The sequence below is a fragment of the Acinonyx jubatus genome, chromosome A1 (genome assembly GCF_027475565.1).
Source record: "Acinonyx jubatus isolate Ajub_Pintada_27869175 chromosome A1, VMU_Ajub_asm_v1.0, whole genome shotgun sequence".
Lineage (NCBI taxonomy): Eukaryota > Metazoa > Chordata > Mammalia > Carnivora > Felidae > Acinonyx > Acinonyx jubatus.
In genome coordinates this window covers 18871556-18889439 of record NC_069380.1, presented here as the reverse complement: position 1 = coordinate 18889439, position 17884 = coordinate 18871556, and the positions used below count along the sequence as shown (strand labels likewise).

The window sequence follows — 17884 nt, the reverse complement described above, 5'->3', positions numbered from 1 at the left end:
AATCATTACCACCATATAAACCCTCATTTCTAATATGAAATGACACACCAAGTTCCAGATTATTGATTTGCACATGGACTGTTAAAACTCAACCAACTCATATTGTAGAATAATTGTAGCTATTTGAATGGAAAAAAGGAAATCTAGAATTACACATTGTGTCTGACTATGTATCTTTTTGATTCTTTAGCCATGCCCAGAATGAACTGACATTAGAAAACTATGAGGAATCCACCAATGAAATGTGAGATATGAATGCATAAATTTAAAATTGTACGTATAATCTCGACACATACACACATAAAACAACAAAGAGAGATATGAGATTTTTAAAATGACAGGTGCATCCACGGGGTGTCTTTTTTATTTATTTAAATTCAAGTTAGTTGATATATAGTGTAGTATTTGTTTTAGGGGTAGAATTTAGTGCTTCATCCCTTACATATAACACCTTGCGCTCATCCCAACAAATATCCTCCTTAATGCCTGTCACCCATTTAATCTATCCCCCCACCAGCTCCACTCCAGCAACCCTGTTTTTTTCTCTATATTTAGTTGTCCCTTAAGGTTTGCCTCTCTGTTTTTATCTTATTTTATTTTGCCTCTCCTTCCTCTATGTTCATCCGTTTTGTTTCTTAAATTCCACATATGAGTAAAATCATATGATTTTTGTCTTTCGCTGACTGACTTCTTTCGCTTAGCATAGTGCACTCTAGTTCCATCCACGTCATTGCAAATGGAAGCTTTCGTTCTTTTTGGTGACTAAGTAATATTCCAGTGTGTGTGTGTGTGTGTGTGTGTGTGTGCCGCATCTTCTTTTGCCATTCATCAGTTGATGGACATTTGGGCTCTTTCCATACTTTGGCTATTGTTGATAGTGCTGCTATAAACGTTGGGGTGCATGTGCCCCTTCAAATCAGCATTTTTGTATCTTTGAATAAATATTGAGTAGTACAATTATTGGGTTGTAGGGTAGTCTATTTTTAATTTTGGGGGGAACATCCATACTGTTTTCCAGAGTGGCCGCACCAGTTTACATTCCCACCGGGAGTCCAAAAGTCTTCCCCTTTCTCTGCATCCTTGCCCACGTTTGTTGTTTCCTGAGTCGTTAATTTTAGGCATTCTGACAGGTGCAAGGTGGTACCTCATTGTGGTTTTGATTTGTATTTCCCTGATGATGAGTGATGTTGAGCATCATGTGTCTGTTAGCCATCTGGATGTCTTCTTTGGAAAAGTGTCTGCTCATGTCTTATGCCTACGTCTGAACTGGGTTGTTTTTTTTCATGTTGAGTTTGATATATTCTTTATAGATTGTGGATACTAACACTTTATCAGAAGATTTACAAAAATCTTCTCCTATTCCATCAATTGCCTTATAGTTTTGTTAATTGTTTCCTTCCATTATGCAGAAGCTTTTCATCTGGATGAGGTTCTAATAGTTCATTTTCCTTTTGTTTCCATTGCCTCGGGAGACATGTCTAAGAAATTGCTGCCACTGAGGTCAAAGAGGTTGCTGCCTGCTATCTCTTCTAGGATTTTTTATGGTCTTACCTTTAGGTATTTCATCCATTTTGAGTTTATTTTTGTGTGGTGTAAGAAAGTGGTCCGTTTTCATTCTTCTGCCTGTTGCTGTCCAGTTTTCCCATTCTTCAACTATTTGTTGAAGAGACCATCTTTTTTTCCATTGGATATTCTTTCCTGCTTTGAGACTAGTTGACCAGACATTTGAGGGTCCATTTCTGGGTTCTCTATTCTATTCCATTGATTGTTTTTGTGCCAGTATCTCGTTAGTATCTTGTTGAGAATTTTTGCATCAGTGTTCATCAGGGATATTGGTCTGTAATTCTCCTTTTTAGTGGGGTCTTTGTCTAGTTTGGAATCAAGGTAATGCTGGCCTCGTAGAATAAGCTTGGAAGTTTTCCTTCTATTTCTATTTTTAAAAATAGTTTGAGAAGATTAGGTATTAATTCTTCTTTAAATGTTTGGTAAAATTCTCCTGGGAAGCTATCTGACCCTGTTTGTTGGGAGATTTTTGATTACTGATTCAATTTCTTCACTACTTACGGATCTATTCAAGTTTTCTATTTCTTCCTATTTCAGTTTTGATAGTTTATATGTTTCTAGGAATTTATCCATTTCTTGCTCATTGCCCAATTTGTTGGCATATCTTGCTCATAATATTCTCTTATAGTTGTTTGTATTTCTGTGGTGTTGTGATCTCTCCTCTTTAATTCTTATTTTTTATCTATTTTGTTTTTTTCTTTCTTCTTCTTGAGACATCTGGCTAGGGGTTTACCAATTTTGTTAATTCTTTAAAAGAACCGGCTCCTAGTTTCACTGTTACGGTCTACATTTTTTTGTTTTTTTCTGATATCATTGAGTTCTGCTCTAATCTTCATTATTTCCTTTCTTGTGCTGATTTAGGGCTTTATTTGCTTTTCTTTTTCCAGCCCTTTTAGGTGTAATGTTAGGTTGTGTATTTGAGATATTCATTTCTTCTTTAGGAAGGCCTAGATTGCTATATACTTCCCTCTTCTGACTGCCTTTCCTGCACCACAAAGATTTTGGACTGTCGTATTTCCATTTTCATTGGCTTCCATGTACTTTTTAATTTCCTCTTTAATTTCTTAGTTAGCCCATTCATTTTTTAATAGAATGTTCTTTAATCTCCAAGAACTCATGTTGTTTCCATATTTTTTCTTGTGGTTGATTTCAAATTCTGTACCACTGTGGTCTGAAAATGTGTGGTATGGGCTTGATCTTTTTGTACTTTTTGAGAGCTGATTTGTGACCCAATACATGATATATTCTGGAGAATGTTCCATGTTTTCTTGAAAAGAATGTGTATTCTCCTGCTTTAAGTTGAAATATTCTGAATATATCTGTTAAGTCCATCTGTTCCAGTGTGTCATTCAAAGATGTGGTTTCCTTGTTGATTTTCTGCTTAGATGACCTGTCCATTGTTGTAAGTGGGGTGTTAAAGTCCCCTAATAATATTGTATTATTATCAATGAGTTTCTTTATGTTGGTTATTAATTGATTTATATATTTGGGTTCTTTCAAGTTAGGGACATAAATATTTATAATTGTTAGATCTTCTTGATGGATAGACCCCTTAATTATGATTAGGGTAGACCTATTCTTCATTTCATGTTAGCCTTTGGTTTCAAATATAGTTTGTCTGATATAAGTAGGGCTACTCCAGCTTTCTTTTGACCTCAATTAGCCTGATCTATGGTTCTCCATCCCCTCACTTTCACTTTTAAAAGGCACTTTTAGACCTAATGGTGCCTTTAGATCTAAAATGGGTGTCTTGTAGGCAGCATAGAGATGTATCTGGGTTTTTTTTTTTTAATCCATTCTGATACTCTATGTCTTTTGATTGGAGCATTTAGTCCATTTACATTCAGAGTGATTATTGAAAGATATGAATTTAGTGCCATTGTGTTACCTGTGGAGTTGGTGTTTCTGGTCATTTTTAGTCTTTGTTGCTTTTGGTGTTTTGTTTTGTTTTTCTCCACTCAAAGAGTTCCCATTCAAATTTCTTGTAGGGCTGGATTGGGGGTCATGAACTCCTTTAGATTTTGTTTGTTTGGGAAACTCTTTATCTCTCCTTTTATTCTGAATGACAGCCTTGCTGGATAAAGTATTCTTGGCTGCATATTTTTCCCATTTAGCATGTTTAATGTATCCTGCCACTCTTTTCTGACCTGCCAAGTTTCTGTGGGCAGATATGCTGCAAACCTGATTTGTCTTCCCTTGTAGGTTAAGGACTTTTCTTCCTTTGCTGCTTTCATAATTCCTTCCTTGTCTGTGTATTTTTTGAATTTGACTATGGTATTCCTTGGCGATGGTTGGCTTTTGCTGAATTTAATGGGGATTCTCTGTGCTTCTTGGATTTAGATGTATGTCCTCCATATTAGGGAAGTTTTCAGCTATAATTTGCTCACATAAACCTTCTGCCCCCTTTTCTCTTTCTTCATCTCTGAAATTCTTATGATACAAATGTTATTCCTCTTTAATAAGTCACTGAGTTCTCTAAGTCTTGTATTATGGTCTTTTGTCTTTGTTTCCCTCTTCTTTTCAGCTTCATTATTTTCCATAATTTTATCTCCTATGTCACTGATTCGCTGCTCTGCTCTATCCAGCCTCGTTATCATGGCATCCATTTGAAATTGCACCTTGGTTACAGCATTTTTAATTTGGGGCTGACAAGATTTTAGTTTAGGAATTCTCTGCTGTCTTCTATGCTTTCTTCAACCCCAGCTGGCATCCTTTTAATTGTGGTTTTAAATTCTAGTTGAGACATCTTACTTAATATCTGCTTTGATTAAATCTCTGACCATGAGTTCTACTGCCTGTTCCTTCTTTTGGGGTGAGTTTCTCCATCTTGTCATTTTGTCCATAAAAGAAAAGAAAAAATAAAACAAACAAACAAAGAAAAAAAATTAAAAACAACAACCACCCTAGATCCTGGGTGTGCTTTGCGTGGCTTGTTAGGAGTCTAGACCCAAATTAAAACATAATATAATGAGGGGTGCCTGGGTGGCGCAGTCGGTTAAGCGTCCGACTTCAGCCAGGTCACGATCTCGTGGTCCGGGAGTTCGAGCCCCGCGTCAGGCTCTGGGCTGATGGCTCGGAGCCTGGAGCCTGTTTCCGATTCTGTGTCTCCCTCTCTCTCTGCCCCTCCCCTGTTCATGCTCTGTCTCTCTCTGTCCCAAAAATAAAAAAAAATAAAACCTAATATAATGAAATGAAATGAAAACAAACGATAAAATAAAAAGAGGATATGTATATATAAAAATGTATACATAAAAATGTAAAAAAAACAGTAATTTTTTTTTTAATTTTCTTTTTTTAATGTTTATTTATTTTTGAGAGAGACAGAGACGGAGTGTGAGTGGGTTAGGGACAGAGAGAGAGGGAGACACAGAATCCGAAGCGGGCTCCAGACTCTGAGCTGTCAGTGCAGAGCCTGACGTGGGGCTAGAACTCACAAGCTGAGAGATCGTGACCTGAGCTGAAGTCGGAGGCTCAACCTACTGAGCCACCCAGGCAACCCAAAAAAAGTAAAAATTTTAAGATGAATTTAAAAAAAATAAGAAAATGAATGAAAAAAGTAATAATAAAAACATAAAGAATAAAAGTAAAATGGAATTTAGATCCTATGTTTCCTAGATCTGTTTGCCCAGTAGACTTGGTGCAAGTGAGTTGTTGGTGCTGGTCTTCTGGAGGAGGAGCCTGCTGCACTAATTCTCAGGCTGACTTGTTTGAGCGGAAATTCGCCTCTAGGGTGCGAGGGGGAGGGGCTTGGTGTAAGTGGCTCTGACCTCCACTAGGTGGTGCTGTTTTGCTCCCTGAAGCCTTTTGGCTCTGAAGAGTGGATTGAAAATGGCAGCTCTCTGCTCTATAGCCCTGGAGCTAAATGCTTGCACCACTTACTCTTCAGGGAAACCTCACAGAAGAGCAATTAATCACCCTTCTTGTGTCTCCGGTTTTCATCAGAACCCTGCATTCACCCTGCCTATGTCCAAGCTTTTTTATTCAGGCTTACAACTGAGTTTAAAACTCCCAAATTTTAGGGATCCCTGTGGGGGCAGACCACAGTGTTCCTCCGGGGGAGGGTCTCGCCAGGTTTTTGCCAGCCTGTGCCAAAAAAGCAGTGGCATGAATATACCGCTCTTCAGAGCTTATGTCAGACCAGACAGCTAGCACTCCTGTTTGCTGCCCTCTGCCAGAGCGAGTCCCCTCTCTTATGCCTGGAAACAGCACAGTATGTTGGCATGGCGTGTCTTTCTTATGCCCCAAGGGATTCTCAGACCACACTGTCACTCCTGGGATTCTGCTCCACTTCACCACTTGAGCACCTTTAAGCCGGGCACTTCCTCCATGGTAGCAGACTGCTAAAAGTTGAGATTTTGTGTTCTGCTACTTATACTACTTTGCAGTAGCCTCTCCAAGCAGGATCCCTCCCCAAGCTGTACCCAGGACAACAGCTCCCCCATTAAGTTCTCCACGACTCCTACCTCCTAAAGGGTGGTCACTTTTCCACTTGTAGTCTCGCGAGTTTTGTTCTCTCAAACCTCTGTTTGATTTCTTTGGTTTCAGAATGATTTGATAAATATCTAGCTGTGTTCAAGGGACTAGACAAGCTTGGGGTCTCCCTAATCATTCCCCATCTTAACTCCTCCCTGGAGTGTCTTCAATACGGCTTCTAAGTTCTCTCACTGTAGTATATGTAGGTAATTTTCTATCTTTTTTTTTTTTTTTAGATTTAGTTGAATAAAAGGGGAAGACATAAGAGGGGTACTTCTTACCCTGAGTGGATTTGTTTCCCTTTCTAGCAGCCAAACCCTTAGATGAAAGTCAGGAGAAGAGGGAAGGGCCTCAGAACCAGGAATTTAAATGGATAAGAGGGATGGCTGCCTCCAAACTGAAGTTGAATTTGAAATAAATTCTACTACAAAAGGCTGTTACATGATCAGTTTAGAGTGACAGTAAAGAACTTACAGATTGATGCATTATTTATAGGCCTAAGGTAGTCATTAACATCTCATATAAAGCCTCATTTCTTTCTTTCTTTTTAAAAATCTTTTTAATGTTTATTTTTGAGAGACAGATAGAGATGAGCAGGGGAGGGGCAGAGAGAGAGGGGGAGACACAGAATCCAAAGCAGGCTTCACGCTCTGAGCTGTCAGCACAGAGCCCATTGCTGGGCTTGAACTCACGGAATCATGGGATCATGATCTGAGCCAAAGTCAGACGCTCAACCAGCTGAGTCACCCAGGGGCACCCCAAGCCTCATTTCTACTAAAAAAAAATGACCTACCATGTTCAATTAGCTGGTAAATACATGAATTTTTAAAGACTGACCAGTTCATAAGTATAGAGCAATTATAGTTATTTAAATGAAGGAAAGTCAGTCTAGTATTACACATGGTGTCTGATTATGTACCTCTTTAATCCTTTAGCACGGCCCTGACTGAATCGAAATCAGATGGCTATGAGGAATTCACCAGTGAAATGTGAGATATAAATGAATAAAGATAAATATATATTTATATGCACATATGTATGTATACATTTATATGCACACAGACACACAAAGACACGTTCAAAAACAAATACTATGAGCGAAAGGGATAAGGTTTCCAAATGCATTCTCAGGATCATCCATGACAATACGGTGTCTTTGTTTCTGAATCTTCTCACTGGAGCACCTGTAGGTAACTTCCTATCTTTTTAGATCTGTTTGGATCAAAGAGGAGCAGGTCCTAAGAGGAATCCTTCCTCCTCTTAGTGTCTAGAAGCCAAAACCTTTGAAAATTTCCAGCGTGCCTATGTATGAGTCTTACTAGGCTGGGTAAAGAGGGAACAGAATCCTACTAAGACAAAAGAGGAGGTGCCAGTAGCCAGGGGACAGAGGAGCCCTCAGCAGAAAGAAAGGTGCTAATTGAACCTGGATCGTTCACCCTCCAAGAGTTCTGCCACCATATGAGGCTGCTGTCCCAGATCCAAACCTATAGTCACATGGAGGGAGCCCCGCCTCAGGCCTGCAGTTACTTGACACTATCTGAGGGCAGAGAAGGCAAGAGTGGTAAAAGGAGATGAAGGAGGGACTTGACAAGCAGAACATTTGGGAGGGAAGAAGGATGTATACTTGCAAATTGAGGTTGAATTGAAATAATTTCCACCATGAAAGGCTGGTACACACTGAACCAGCATCAGTAGAAAAGATCTGTACTTAACTCTTGAATCACTCATGTTTTTGCTAGGTCTAAAATACATATTACAAACATATAAAGCTTCATTTCTAGGAAAAATGAGATATTGGGTTTCAAATAACTAATTTGCAGGCAAATTTTCTAAGTAGCAACCAGTTTATAATTTCAAGAGTAATCGTAACCAATTTGAACTAAATCAGTAAGTCTAGAAGTCATGTGGTATCTAACTATGTCTACTTTTAATCCTTTAGAACTGCCATGAGTGAATGGACAGCAGTATCCTCCAAAGGACCCTCCAATGCAAAGTGAGCTATGATGAATACATACATAAATATGTGTCTGTACACACACATATTGGGATTTGGGATGGGATTTGGGATGTTCACTCCCCGTGGGGATACACAGTTCTCTTGATACTGTTTGTAAAGTCTTCTCATGGTAAGCTTCTATATGTAATATAGAATCAAGGATTTTTGAATCAAGGTAGAAGAAAGATGAATGGGTTATAGAAGGAGTTCTCTCACCCCCAGTCTTCACCCTCGGTTATGAGCAGCCAAACTGATAGGAAATTTTCAGATTGCCTGTATCTGAGTCTGTACTAGGGTAGGAAGGAGAATACTAGTAAATTATAAACAGCAAACATATGGGGGGACAGGATGCAGAGGGTGTCTCAGCAGAAAATAATTGAGCCTATAGACTTGGATCTGTGTATGTTTGCCACCATTTGCAGCTGGGGGGTGCCCCAAGCCCAGACCTACCATCATATTGGATAGAGCCATTGACTCAGACCTGTAGTGATCTGATACTACCTGAGGGGCAGGAAAGACATCCCTGATTCCTAAAAAGCACAGATGGGTTGGAAAGACTTGCAAATGAGGAAATTAGATTGGTCAAGAGAGGTGTATTCCTACGCTGAGGTAAATAAATAAATCCCACCCAAAAAGAATGTTACACATTGAGTCAGATTCAGTAGTAAAGAACTGTACCTAAATCTTGAGTCATTAATTTTTTTGACAGGTGCAAGGTATTCATTACAAAGACAAAAAGCCTCATTTCTAGGGGGAAACGACATACCAGGTTTCAAATAACTGATTTATATGTAAATTTTAAAAGAGTTAACTATCTTGTAATTTGGAGAGTAATTTTAACTAACTGACCTAAAGTATTTAATGTAGAATATCATGTAGTGTCTGACTCTGTCCCATTTTTATCCCCTAGCATTGCCTTGAGTGAACTGACAACAGTAACTTCTGGTGAAATCATCAACGAAATGTGAGATATAAATAGAGATGTAAACAGAACTATACATGTATAAAGACACATATGGAGACGGTGGGAGGGAGAGAGACTGAGATTTGGAGGTTCATTTTCAGGAGCATTCAAGACATTACAGTGTCTTTTTTTTTTCCTTCTGTGTCTTCCTTGTTTTTTTTTTTTTAAATTTTAAATCCTAGTTAACATATAGTATAATAATGATTTCAAGAGTAGAATTTAGTGATTCATCACTTACACATAACATCCGGTGCTCATTCCAACAAGTGCCTTCCTTAATGCTCATCATCCATTTAGCCCATCCCCCACCCAACACCCCACCAGCAACCCTCAGTTTGTTCTCTGCATTTAAGTCTTTGGTGGTTTGTGTCTCTCTCTCTCTGTTTTTATCTCATTTTTGCTTCCCTTCCCCTATGTTTATCCGTTTTGTTTCTTAAATTCCACATGAGTGAAATCGTATAATACGTGTCTTTCTCTGACTTATTTCAATGAGCATAATACACCCTAGTTCCATCCACGTTGTTGCAAATGGCAAGATTTCATTCTTTTTGGTCACTGAGTAATATTCAAATATATATATATATACACACACCACATCTTCTTTATCCATTCATCAAACAGTGGACATTTGGGCTCTTTCCATGCTTTAGCTATTGTTGATAGTGCTGCTATAAACATTAGGGTACATGTGCCCCTACGAATCAGCATGTTTGTATCCTTTGGATAAATACCTAGTAGTACAACTACTGGGTTGTAGGGTAGTTCTATTTTTATTTTCTTGAGGAACCTCCATACTATTTTCCAGAAGACACTGAGAGTCTTTGACACCATTTCCAAATTACTGTGGCATACGAAAGTGACTTTGTCTCCAGTTTAGACAGAGTTGGATAAAAGAGAAACAGGTCATGAGGGGATGCATCTTATTCCTCTCCTGTTTGTCAGCCCTAGCTAGTGGCCACCCAAACCCCTAGGAAATGTCAAAATGCCCCATGTATGAGACTCTAACGGAAGCGGAACAAAGGGGCACCTGGGTGGCTCAGTCAGTTAAGCATCTGACTCTTGATTTCTGCTCAGATCATGATCTCATGGTTCCTGGGATTAAGCCCCGTGTTGGGCTCTGCACTGACAGCATGGAGTCTGCTTGGGATTCTCTTTCTCTCTTTCTCTCTTCTCCTCCCCTGTTCATGCTCTCTCATGCTCTCTTTATCAAAATAAATAAATAAGCTTAAAAAAATAAAGTAGAACAACAGAGGAGATAAACCCATTTTGGAGCAGGGAGAAGATTCAGGAGTCAAGAAAATGTACACAAACTTGATTTATTAAGTTTTTGTCCACAGGAGTAAGAGTCTCATTTTAAGCATATAAAGCCTCATTTGTAGGGAAACACTGAATGCCAGGTATCAAAGGCTGATTAAATTATTTTTAAGTCCACTTGAGTACAAATTGTAGCCAAATTGTACCTAATTTTCATATAAAAATTAAACAAATCTAGAGAGACACGTGAAGTCTTAAAATGTGCATTTTTAATCCTTTAGCAATGACCCAAGTCAGGGGAAAAAAGTAACTGGTGTTGACCCTTTGATGAAAGGTAAGATATAAATACATGGAGATAGAGGAAGGGAGATACTGAGATTTGTGAAGTTCATTCAGGAAAGTGCTCATGGCAATACACAGTTTCTTTGACACTTTATCTCAAGTCTTTGCAAGCTTCAGAATGTAACTTTCTTTTCTGGGTCTATTTGGGGCAAGGAGACCAGGTCATAAAAGGAAATAGTCTGTTACTTTTTGTAGCAGCCAAAACACTTAGGAAACTATGAAATTGCCCAGGTATGAGATGACATACCCCCTGAGTGTATGGGGCCAAGAGAGGACAGAATTGAATTTGGAGCAAGGAGGAATCAGCAGTGGACAGGGAGCAGAGGAACCCTCAGCACAAAAAAATGGAGCTCGTAAACCCTGGATATGCCTCTTACCCTCCAGAGTGCTGCCACCATGTGAGGGTGGTACCCCAAACCCACTATCACACTGGAGGCAGCCCCTAACTCAGGTCAGGAGGTATTTGATCCTTTCTGAGGTGCAGGAAAGACCTCTATGATTCTTGAAGGGTTAATAGGTGGTGTAGGGAGTTAAGACAAAATTACAAGGGCAAGCAAGATTAGTATCTACAGACTGAGGTTGAATTTGAAGCAAATTTAACCACAAAATGGTATTATATTTGGGGATTAAAAGAAGTATACATAAACTTGATTTTATTAATTTTTTCTACAGGACTAAGATTTTCATTACAAACATGTAAAGTTAGTTTCTAGGGAAATATTATATACCTGGTTTCAATGAACTGATTAGGATGTTATATTCTTAGGTCAGCCAGATTATAAATCTAGAGTAATTGACACTAATTTGCTTTTAAAAATTAGTCTAGAAAGACATGGAGTCTTACAATGTGCATTTTAAATCCCTTAGCTATGACTCAAGTGAGTTGAAAAGAGTAACCTGTGTTAAAGCGCCCAAGGAAAGGTGAGATATAAATATATACAGAGAGAGGAAGGGGCATACTAAAGTTTATGAGGTCAAATTAGTTATGAACTGCTTGTTTCTAACAATTATGTACATCCTACCAAGTTATCCATGATATGTGAAGAGTAGAAGGTGGTGGGAGGGACTCAGATTCCAAATAACTAATTGACATATTTTTAAGAGTTCAATTAGTTTATATATTCTATAGCAAATGTATCAATTTCAACCAAAAAAATCAAGTCTATGAACTCACTTAGCTCTATGTACATTTTTAATCCTTCACACTGACTTGAATAAAGTGGCATCGGAAGTATTTGACTACTGTGATATATTTTACCTCTCAACGATGGTGCATTAAAGACTACTGATGTCATTTATTTGGATCAGTGATATATATATATATATATATATATATAGAGAGAGAGAGAGAGAGAGAGAGAGAGAGAGAGAGCGCGCGAGCGCACACCCAAGAAAGACAGACAAAGAGGATGAAAGAGGCAGAAGACAGAAAGGAGACAAAGTGGGGGGTGCGGGAGGGAAGGGGAAGGAGAGGGGTAGAGGGTAGGGTTGAGGGAGAGACGGGATGGGGGAGGGGAAGAGAAAACTAGAGAGATTTGGAAGTATCCATGAGAATACAGTCTTCTGGACAATAAGTCTAAAATTCTTCCTAAAAATTTAGGCCATCCAGTGAACTAAGTCATGTTTGCTATATCCTTTAGATTCAAGGAATTCTTGTTCAAATACATTTTCACAACGCTCGTCCATGTAGCAAATTTCTAATGACATGTTTTTGCATTTGTTGGTGGTTAAAGTATAATGGAACGACTCTCCAGGTTCCATGATGATGATGATGAAGACATTGGCTTTCTCAATTCATATGAGTAAGTCAGTTTGAAGTTTGGAGGAGGGGGGTCATCAGTGGATCTCTTATCTTTGCAAAGGTAGAGCTTGTGTTGAGGCAAAAGAGAACTATGGAAAGGTATCAAAATGTTTGAGAGGGAGAGTACACAACAATGACTCAACTTCAATTTGCAGATAAGTACCATGCTTGAAAGAATTATTTTCACACATTCACAAATAAATGTTCATCTGGTTAAAAAATGTGAAAATATTCTGAATAGACACTAATTTTATTATAAAGTTTCTTCTTAACAGAGGATTGCAGAATTCTACTTATTCCTTAGTTGTGTTCCTTTCTCATTTTTTTTTCTGGATATATTCTGGTTCCCAGTTTTGTTAATTTTGTCTATGAGCAAATGGGACCCAGAACACAAGTGAACACATTTTTCTGATTAAAGGCCTCTTCATGCTCACTGGAATTTTGTTAATTTTGACTTGTTTCTGAGTAATCTCCCTGAGAGTAAGTACTTCCTATTGCACTTGACCTGAAGGCATTTTTACTACGTACCCATGGCAAGGTAACAATACGTTCTTAGAATCACATGTGTTGGAACTGCAGAAATATTCATGAGATTTTTCTTCTGCTTTCCTCTTGGCCACTTATTTGACCATTTAGCAGCTTGTGCCAATATGTTGGAGAGTGAGTAGTGCTGAAGAGGAAATTAACTGGTCACTGCTGGAATTTGTTTGCTATCTAGACAAAGATTACATGGAAAATAAAGGGGGGAAACTAATGAATCCAAATAGTACTCCAGGCTACCCATGAATTCATTTCCATTTTCTACGACTTTTTATCATGGGCCATTACTGAAGAGTAAACTCTGCTATTTAATTAAATTTTAGGTCTTGATATTAGCTATACATTTTCTGCAATAAGACTGCCCAGGACTGAGGCAAAGTTTTTTAAGTTTTTAATTCCACTGTAGTTAACAGTGGAATATGGTGTTATATTAGTTTCAGGTGTACAATACAATGATCCATCAATTCCATACATTTCTCTATGCTCATTATGACAAATGCACCCCTAATCCCCATCACCTATTTATTCATCCTCCTACCCACCTCCCCTCTGGTAACCCACCTCCCCTCAGTTAAAAGTCTGTTTGCAGCCACTATGGAAAACAGTATGGAAGTTTCTCAAAAAGTTAAAAACAGAATTACCCTATGATCCAGCAATTGCGCTACTGGGTATTTACCCAAAGAATACAAAAACTCTAATTCAAATGGATACATGCACCCTTGTGTTTATAGCAGTGTTATTTACAATAGCCAAATTATGGAAGTAACCAAAGTGTCTATTGATTGATGAATAGATAAGGAAGATGTGGAAGATACACACACACACACACACACACACACACACACCCCTACATAATATGAATATTATTCATATTATTATTATTCATATTATTCAGCCATAAAAAAGAATGAAATCTTCCCATTTGAATGACATGGATGGAGCTAGAATATAATGCTAAGCAATGTAAGTCAGTTAGAGAAAGACAAATACCATACAATTTCATTCCTTTGTGGAATTTAAGAAACAAAACACGCAAAGGGGAAAAAAAGAGAGAGGCAAATTTTGAATAGACTGAGCAAGGCAAGCATTTCCTTCTTACCTCCTCCAAACAAAATAAAGTGGGGTTTTGTTTGTTTTGTTTTTTAAATTGCAAACACTTATTGCATAGATACTGGTATTTGCATTAATCCCTGTGAGATACACTGGTGTTTTCAGCCAGGGAGGTCTTATTAGATTTGGAGTAGGAGCTGAAATTAATGCTCGGCTTTGGCATCTAAGATTCACCTGGCACTTGGGAACTCACTAAATCTCTTTAAACTTTAGATCATCCATCTGTAAACAGGTACATTTCTATTTACAGTACCTATCTACTGGGTGTTACATAATTAAAAACTAATAATAAAAGTAAATAATAGGTGTAAAAGTGTTTTTAAAACTAAAGCACCATAAATAAGTTGTATGCTAAAAGCCAAAAATAACACAACAAAAGTTCTATTAGGAAAATCAGAAAATACAGACAATCAATAAATCTACCCATAAATAGTAATTCTTAATTTCTGAAACCTGTTATTTTAGGTTCTTTATACATGTTTTGTTTATGGATAAGGTATCATGCTTACATTCGTTTTTTATTAAGTTTTTTAATTTCAATGTACTTAACATACAGTGTTATATTTCGGGTGTACAATATAGTGATTGAACAGTTCTATATATTACTCAGTGCTCATCATAAGTGTACTCTTAATCCCCTTCACCTAGGTCATTCTTTTTCCCACCAACCTGTCCTCTGGTAATCCAGTTAAGAGTCTGTTTTTTGGTTTGTCTCTTTGTTCCCCTTTGTTTATTTCTTAAATTCCACATAGGAGTGAAATCATCTGGTATTTGTCTTTCTGTGACTTACTTCATTTAGCATTATACTCTCTAGCTCCATCCATGTCATTGCAAAAGGGAAGATTTCATTTCTTTTTATGGCTGAATAATATTCTGTTGTATGTATATACACATCTTCTTTATCCATTCATCTATCAGTGGACCCTTGGGCTGCTTCCATATCTTGGCTATTGTAAATAATGCTGCAGTAAACATAAGGGTGCACATATCTTTTCAAATTGGTGTTCCATATTCTTTGGGCTAATACCCCATAGTGCGATTACCGGATCACAGTGTAGTTCTTTTTTTTAATATTTTGAGGAAACTCCATACTGTTTTCCAGAGTGGTTGTACAGTTTGCATTCCCATCAATAGTGCATAAGCATTCCTTTTTCTCCACATCCTCCCCAACACTTGTTGTTTGTGTTATTGATTCCAGCCATTCTGACAGTGGGAGGTATTATCTCATTGATTTGCATCTCCCTGATGCCTTGGGATGTTGAGCATGTTTTCAAGTGTCTGTTGGCCATCTGTATGTCGTCTTTTGAGAAATGTCTGTTCATATCTCCTGCCCATTTTAAATTGGATTACTTGTTTTTTTTAGTGTTGAGTTGTAGTTCTTTGCATATTTTGGATACTAACCCTTTATCAGCTATGTCACTTGCAAACATCTTCTCCCATTCCATAGGTTGCCTTTTAGTTTTGTTGATTGTTTCCTTTGCTATGCAGAGCTTTTTATTTTCATGTAGTCCCAATAGTTTATTTTTGCCATGCTTATATGTGTTTAAAAATACATTTGTGCCTTAGTGATGTATTATGAATATATATTTCCAGGTTAATAAAATACACATATACATTTGATTATATATTTTTAACATTTCAAAATTTTTACTGAGGTTCTGCCAATAGCTGAGTTGATTTACTTTAACATTTTTAACAGCTGTGTAATAAATTTGTCATGGCATAGATGTGCCATAATTTATTTAAATAGATATAGCTGGACATCGTTTACAACTTTTACTGTTGCAAAAAGTGACAAAGATTTGAGACCAAATCTCTGTGTGTTATCATTTCCTTATGATAAGCTCTTAGAAGTGGAATTCTGTGTCAGAAGAAATGCTTATGAGGCTATTGATATTGATAAGCTCTCCTACACCAAGATACAGAGGTATGCATTTCCTCCCTACCCACACTAGTCATCTTTGATCTTATCAATATTAGTAAATATGTTTGTTCTAATGTACATCTCTTTGACATACTTTTTTCATAGAGTTGAATTTCTTTATTGGCAAAATACCTTTGCCCATTTAAAATTGTGTTTTGTATCTCTGTTGTTGGATTGAAAACTTAAATATATCGATCTTTATTATATCCTATATAGGGCAAGTAATTTTTCCCAGTTTCTCTAGCTTTTCACTATACAGAAACTTATAATTTTCATGCAATAGAATATATCTATACTTTATGATTCATGCCTTTAGGGTCATACTTAGAAAGTATCTACTCAAGATTTTCAAAATTTCTACTATATTTTGAAATTATTTTCTACGTTTAAATGAAACATCTTCCCAGAATTTATTTTGCATTAAGGTATAAAGTGTAGGAATCTATTTTTCTCCCATGTGACTACTAGTTTTCCCACGTCAAAATTGCATCACCCTCCATTTTCTTTGCCCCATTTTAATTATCTTTACTGTGCTTATCACCCTATAACTTACGATGATACTTGCTTATTTACTGTATTTATGGTCTATCTTCACAACAAGAATGCAAGCACAATAAAGGAATAAAATTTTTTCTATTTTAATTGCTATCTGTATAGTGTCTAAAGCAGTTCCATGGCACATAGTAGGCATTCAATGAGTTTGGTTGAATCAATTAACCCTTTATTGAAAAAAATTATCTTTTTCAATGATTTTTAAATCCCTTTCTATTATATTATGAATCTTTACATACTTGTTGCTTCCAGAATCTATTTTATTCCATGATTTTACTAGTACACTTTTCACACATTAAAGTATAATTTACAGCACACTAAGACATTTTTTTAACTTAAGATACTTATATGTGATGAATTTCATGCATTTTGCGGCAATTCTGTGAGTTTTGACTAATACATTCATGTAACCACCACCATAATCATGATAGAATGATTCTAACATGCCCTTAAAATTTCTCAAGTCCCTTTGTGTTCAGCTCCTCCTACAACCCACCCTGTGGCAATCACTGATCTGTTTTCTGTCCTTATAGTTTTACCTTTTCCAGAATGTTATTTAATGGATTTGAGCACAATTTTAGCCAACTAAAATTGGCCTCTTACATGTAGCATAATGTATTGGAGATTTAACCATATTAATACATGTGTCAGTAGTCTCTTTTTGTTCCTGACTTGTATTCCATTATTTGAACATAACCATATTTTCTTATCCATTCAGTCATTAATGGTCATTTGTATTATTTCCAGTTTGGGCCTGTTACGAATAATGTGGTATGAACATTTGTGAGCAAAGCTTTGTGTAGACATAAGTTTCATTTATCTTTGGTGAATACTGAGGAATAGAATTGCTGAATCTTGGGGCATCATCACCTGGGTGGATCAGTCAGTTAAGTATCCGCAGCCACCAGTGGCCCTTCCCTTCCTTGCATGGCCAGTGTTTTTGAGGAGATCGAGGCCTGCCATCAGGACACCCTTCATTATAAGGGAGGTGCCCCAGAGCCCCTGACTTTGAACACTGAACAGCATTTTTTCTGCATATTCTGCTTGATAGGAATATGGAGGGAGGATGGGATCTCTACATTCTCAAGATAGTGATTAACAGGCATTTGGGTTATGCTTGCATGAACTAGCTATCCAGCAGGTACCATATACTCCATCCCAGCACACCCTGAATGGCCTGTACATTCTTTACGTGCTCCTCTTCCATGATGTTCCTGGGGCCAGGTATGCTGAGGTGCACTGCAATCAAATCCCACAGCAACAGTATAAGCCACAACATCCAAATAATAGAACACAAATAGCTAAGAAACTACAAAAACCATTTTTCCAGGAAGAAGGCACGTGCTTTATTTAAACAAGCACTAA

General features: G+C 37.4%; 1 protein-coding gene across 3 annotated transcripts in view; it reads left to right on the top strand.

Annotated features, from left to right (window-relative positions):
* LOC106972653 (phosphatidylinositol 3,4,5-trisphosphate 3-phosphatase TPTE2-like) overlaps nt 1–17884 on the top strand; it is a 184659-nt gene that overhangs the window by 71565 nt on the left and 95210 nt on the right. For 2 of the 3 annotated variants that reach the window (XM_027064747.2, XM_053214779.1), the window contains 5 exons: nt 6972–7025; nt 7976–8029; nt 8943–8996; nt 11460–11513; nt 12326–12394. In XM_027064747.2, the coding sequence (XP_026920548.2) occupies nt 6972–7025; nt 7976–8029; nt 8943–8996; nt 11460–11513; nt 12326–12394 (285 nt within the window). Of the gene's footprint in view, nt 1–190; nt 245–6971; nt 7026–7975; nt 8030–8942; nt 8997–11459; nt 11514–12325; nt 12395–17884 lie in introns of all 3 variants that reach the window. The other variant, XM_053214776.1, reaches the window with a different exon arrangement.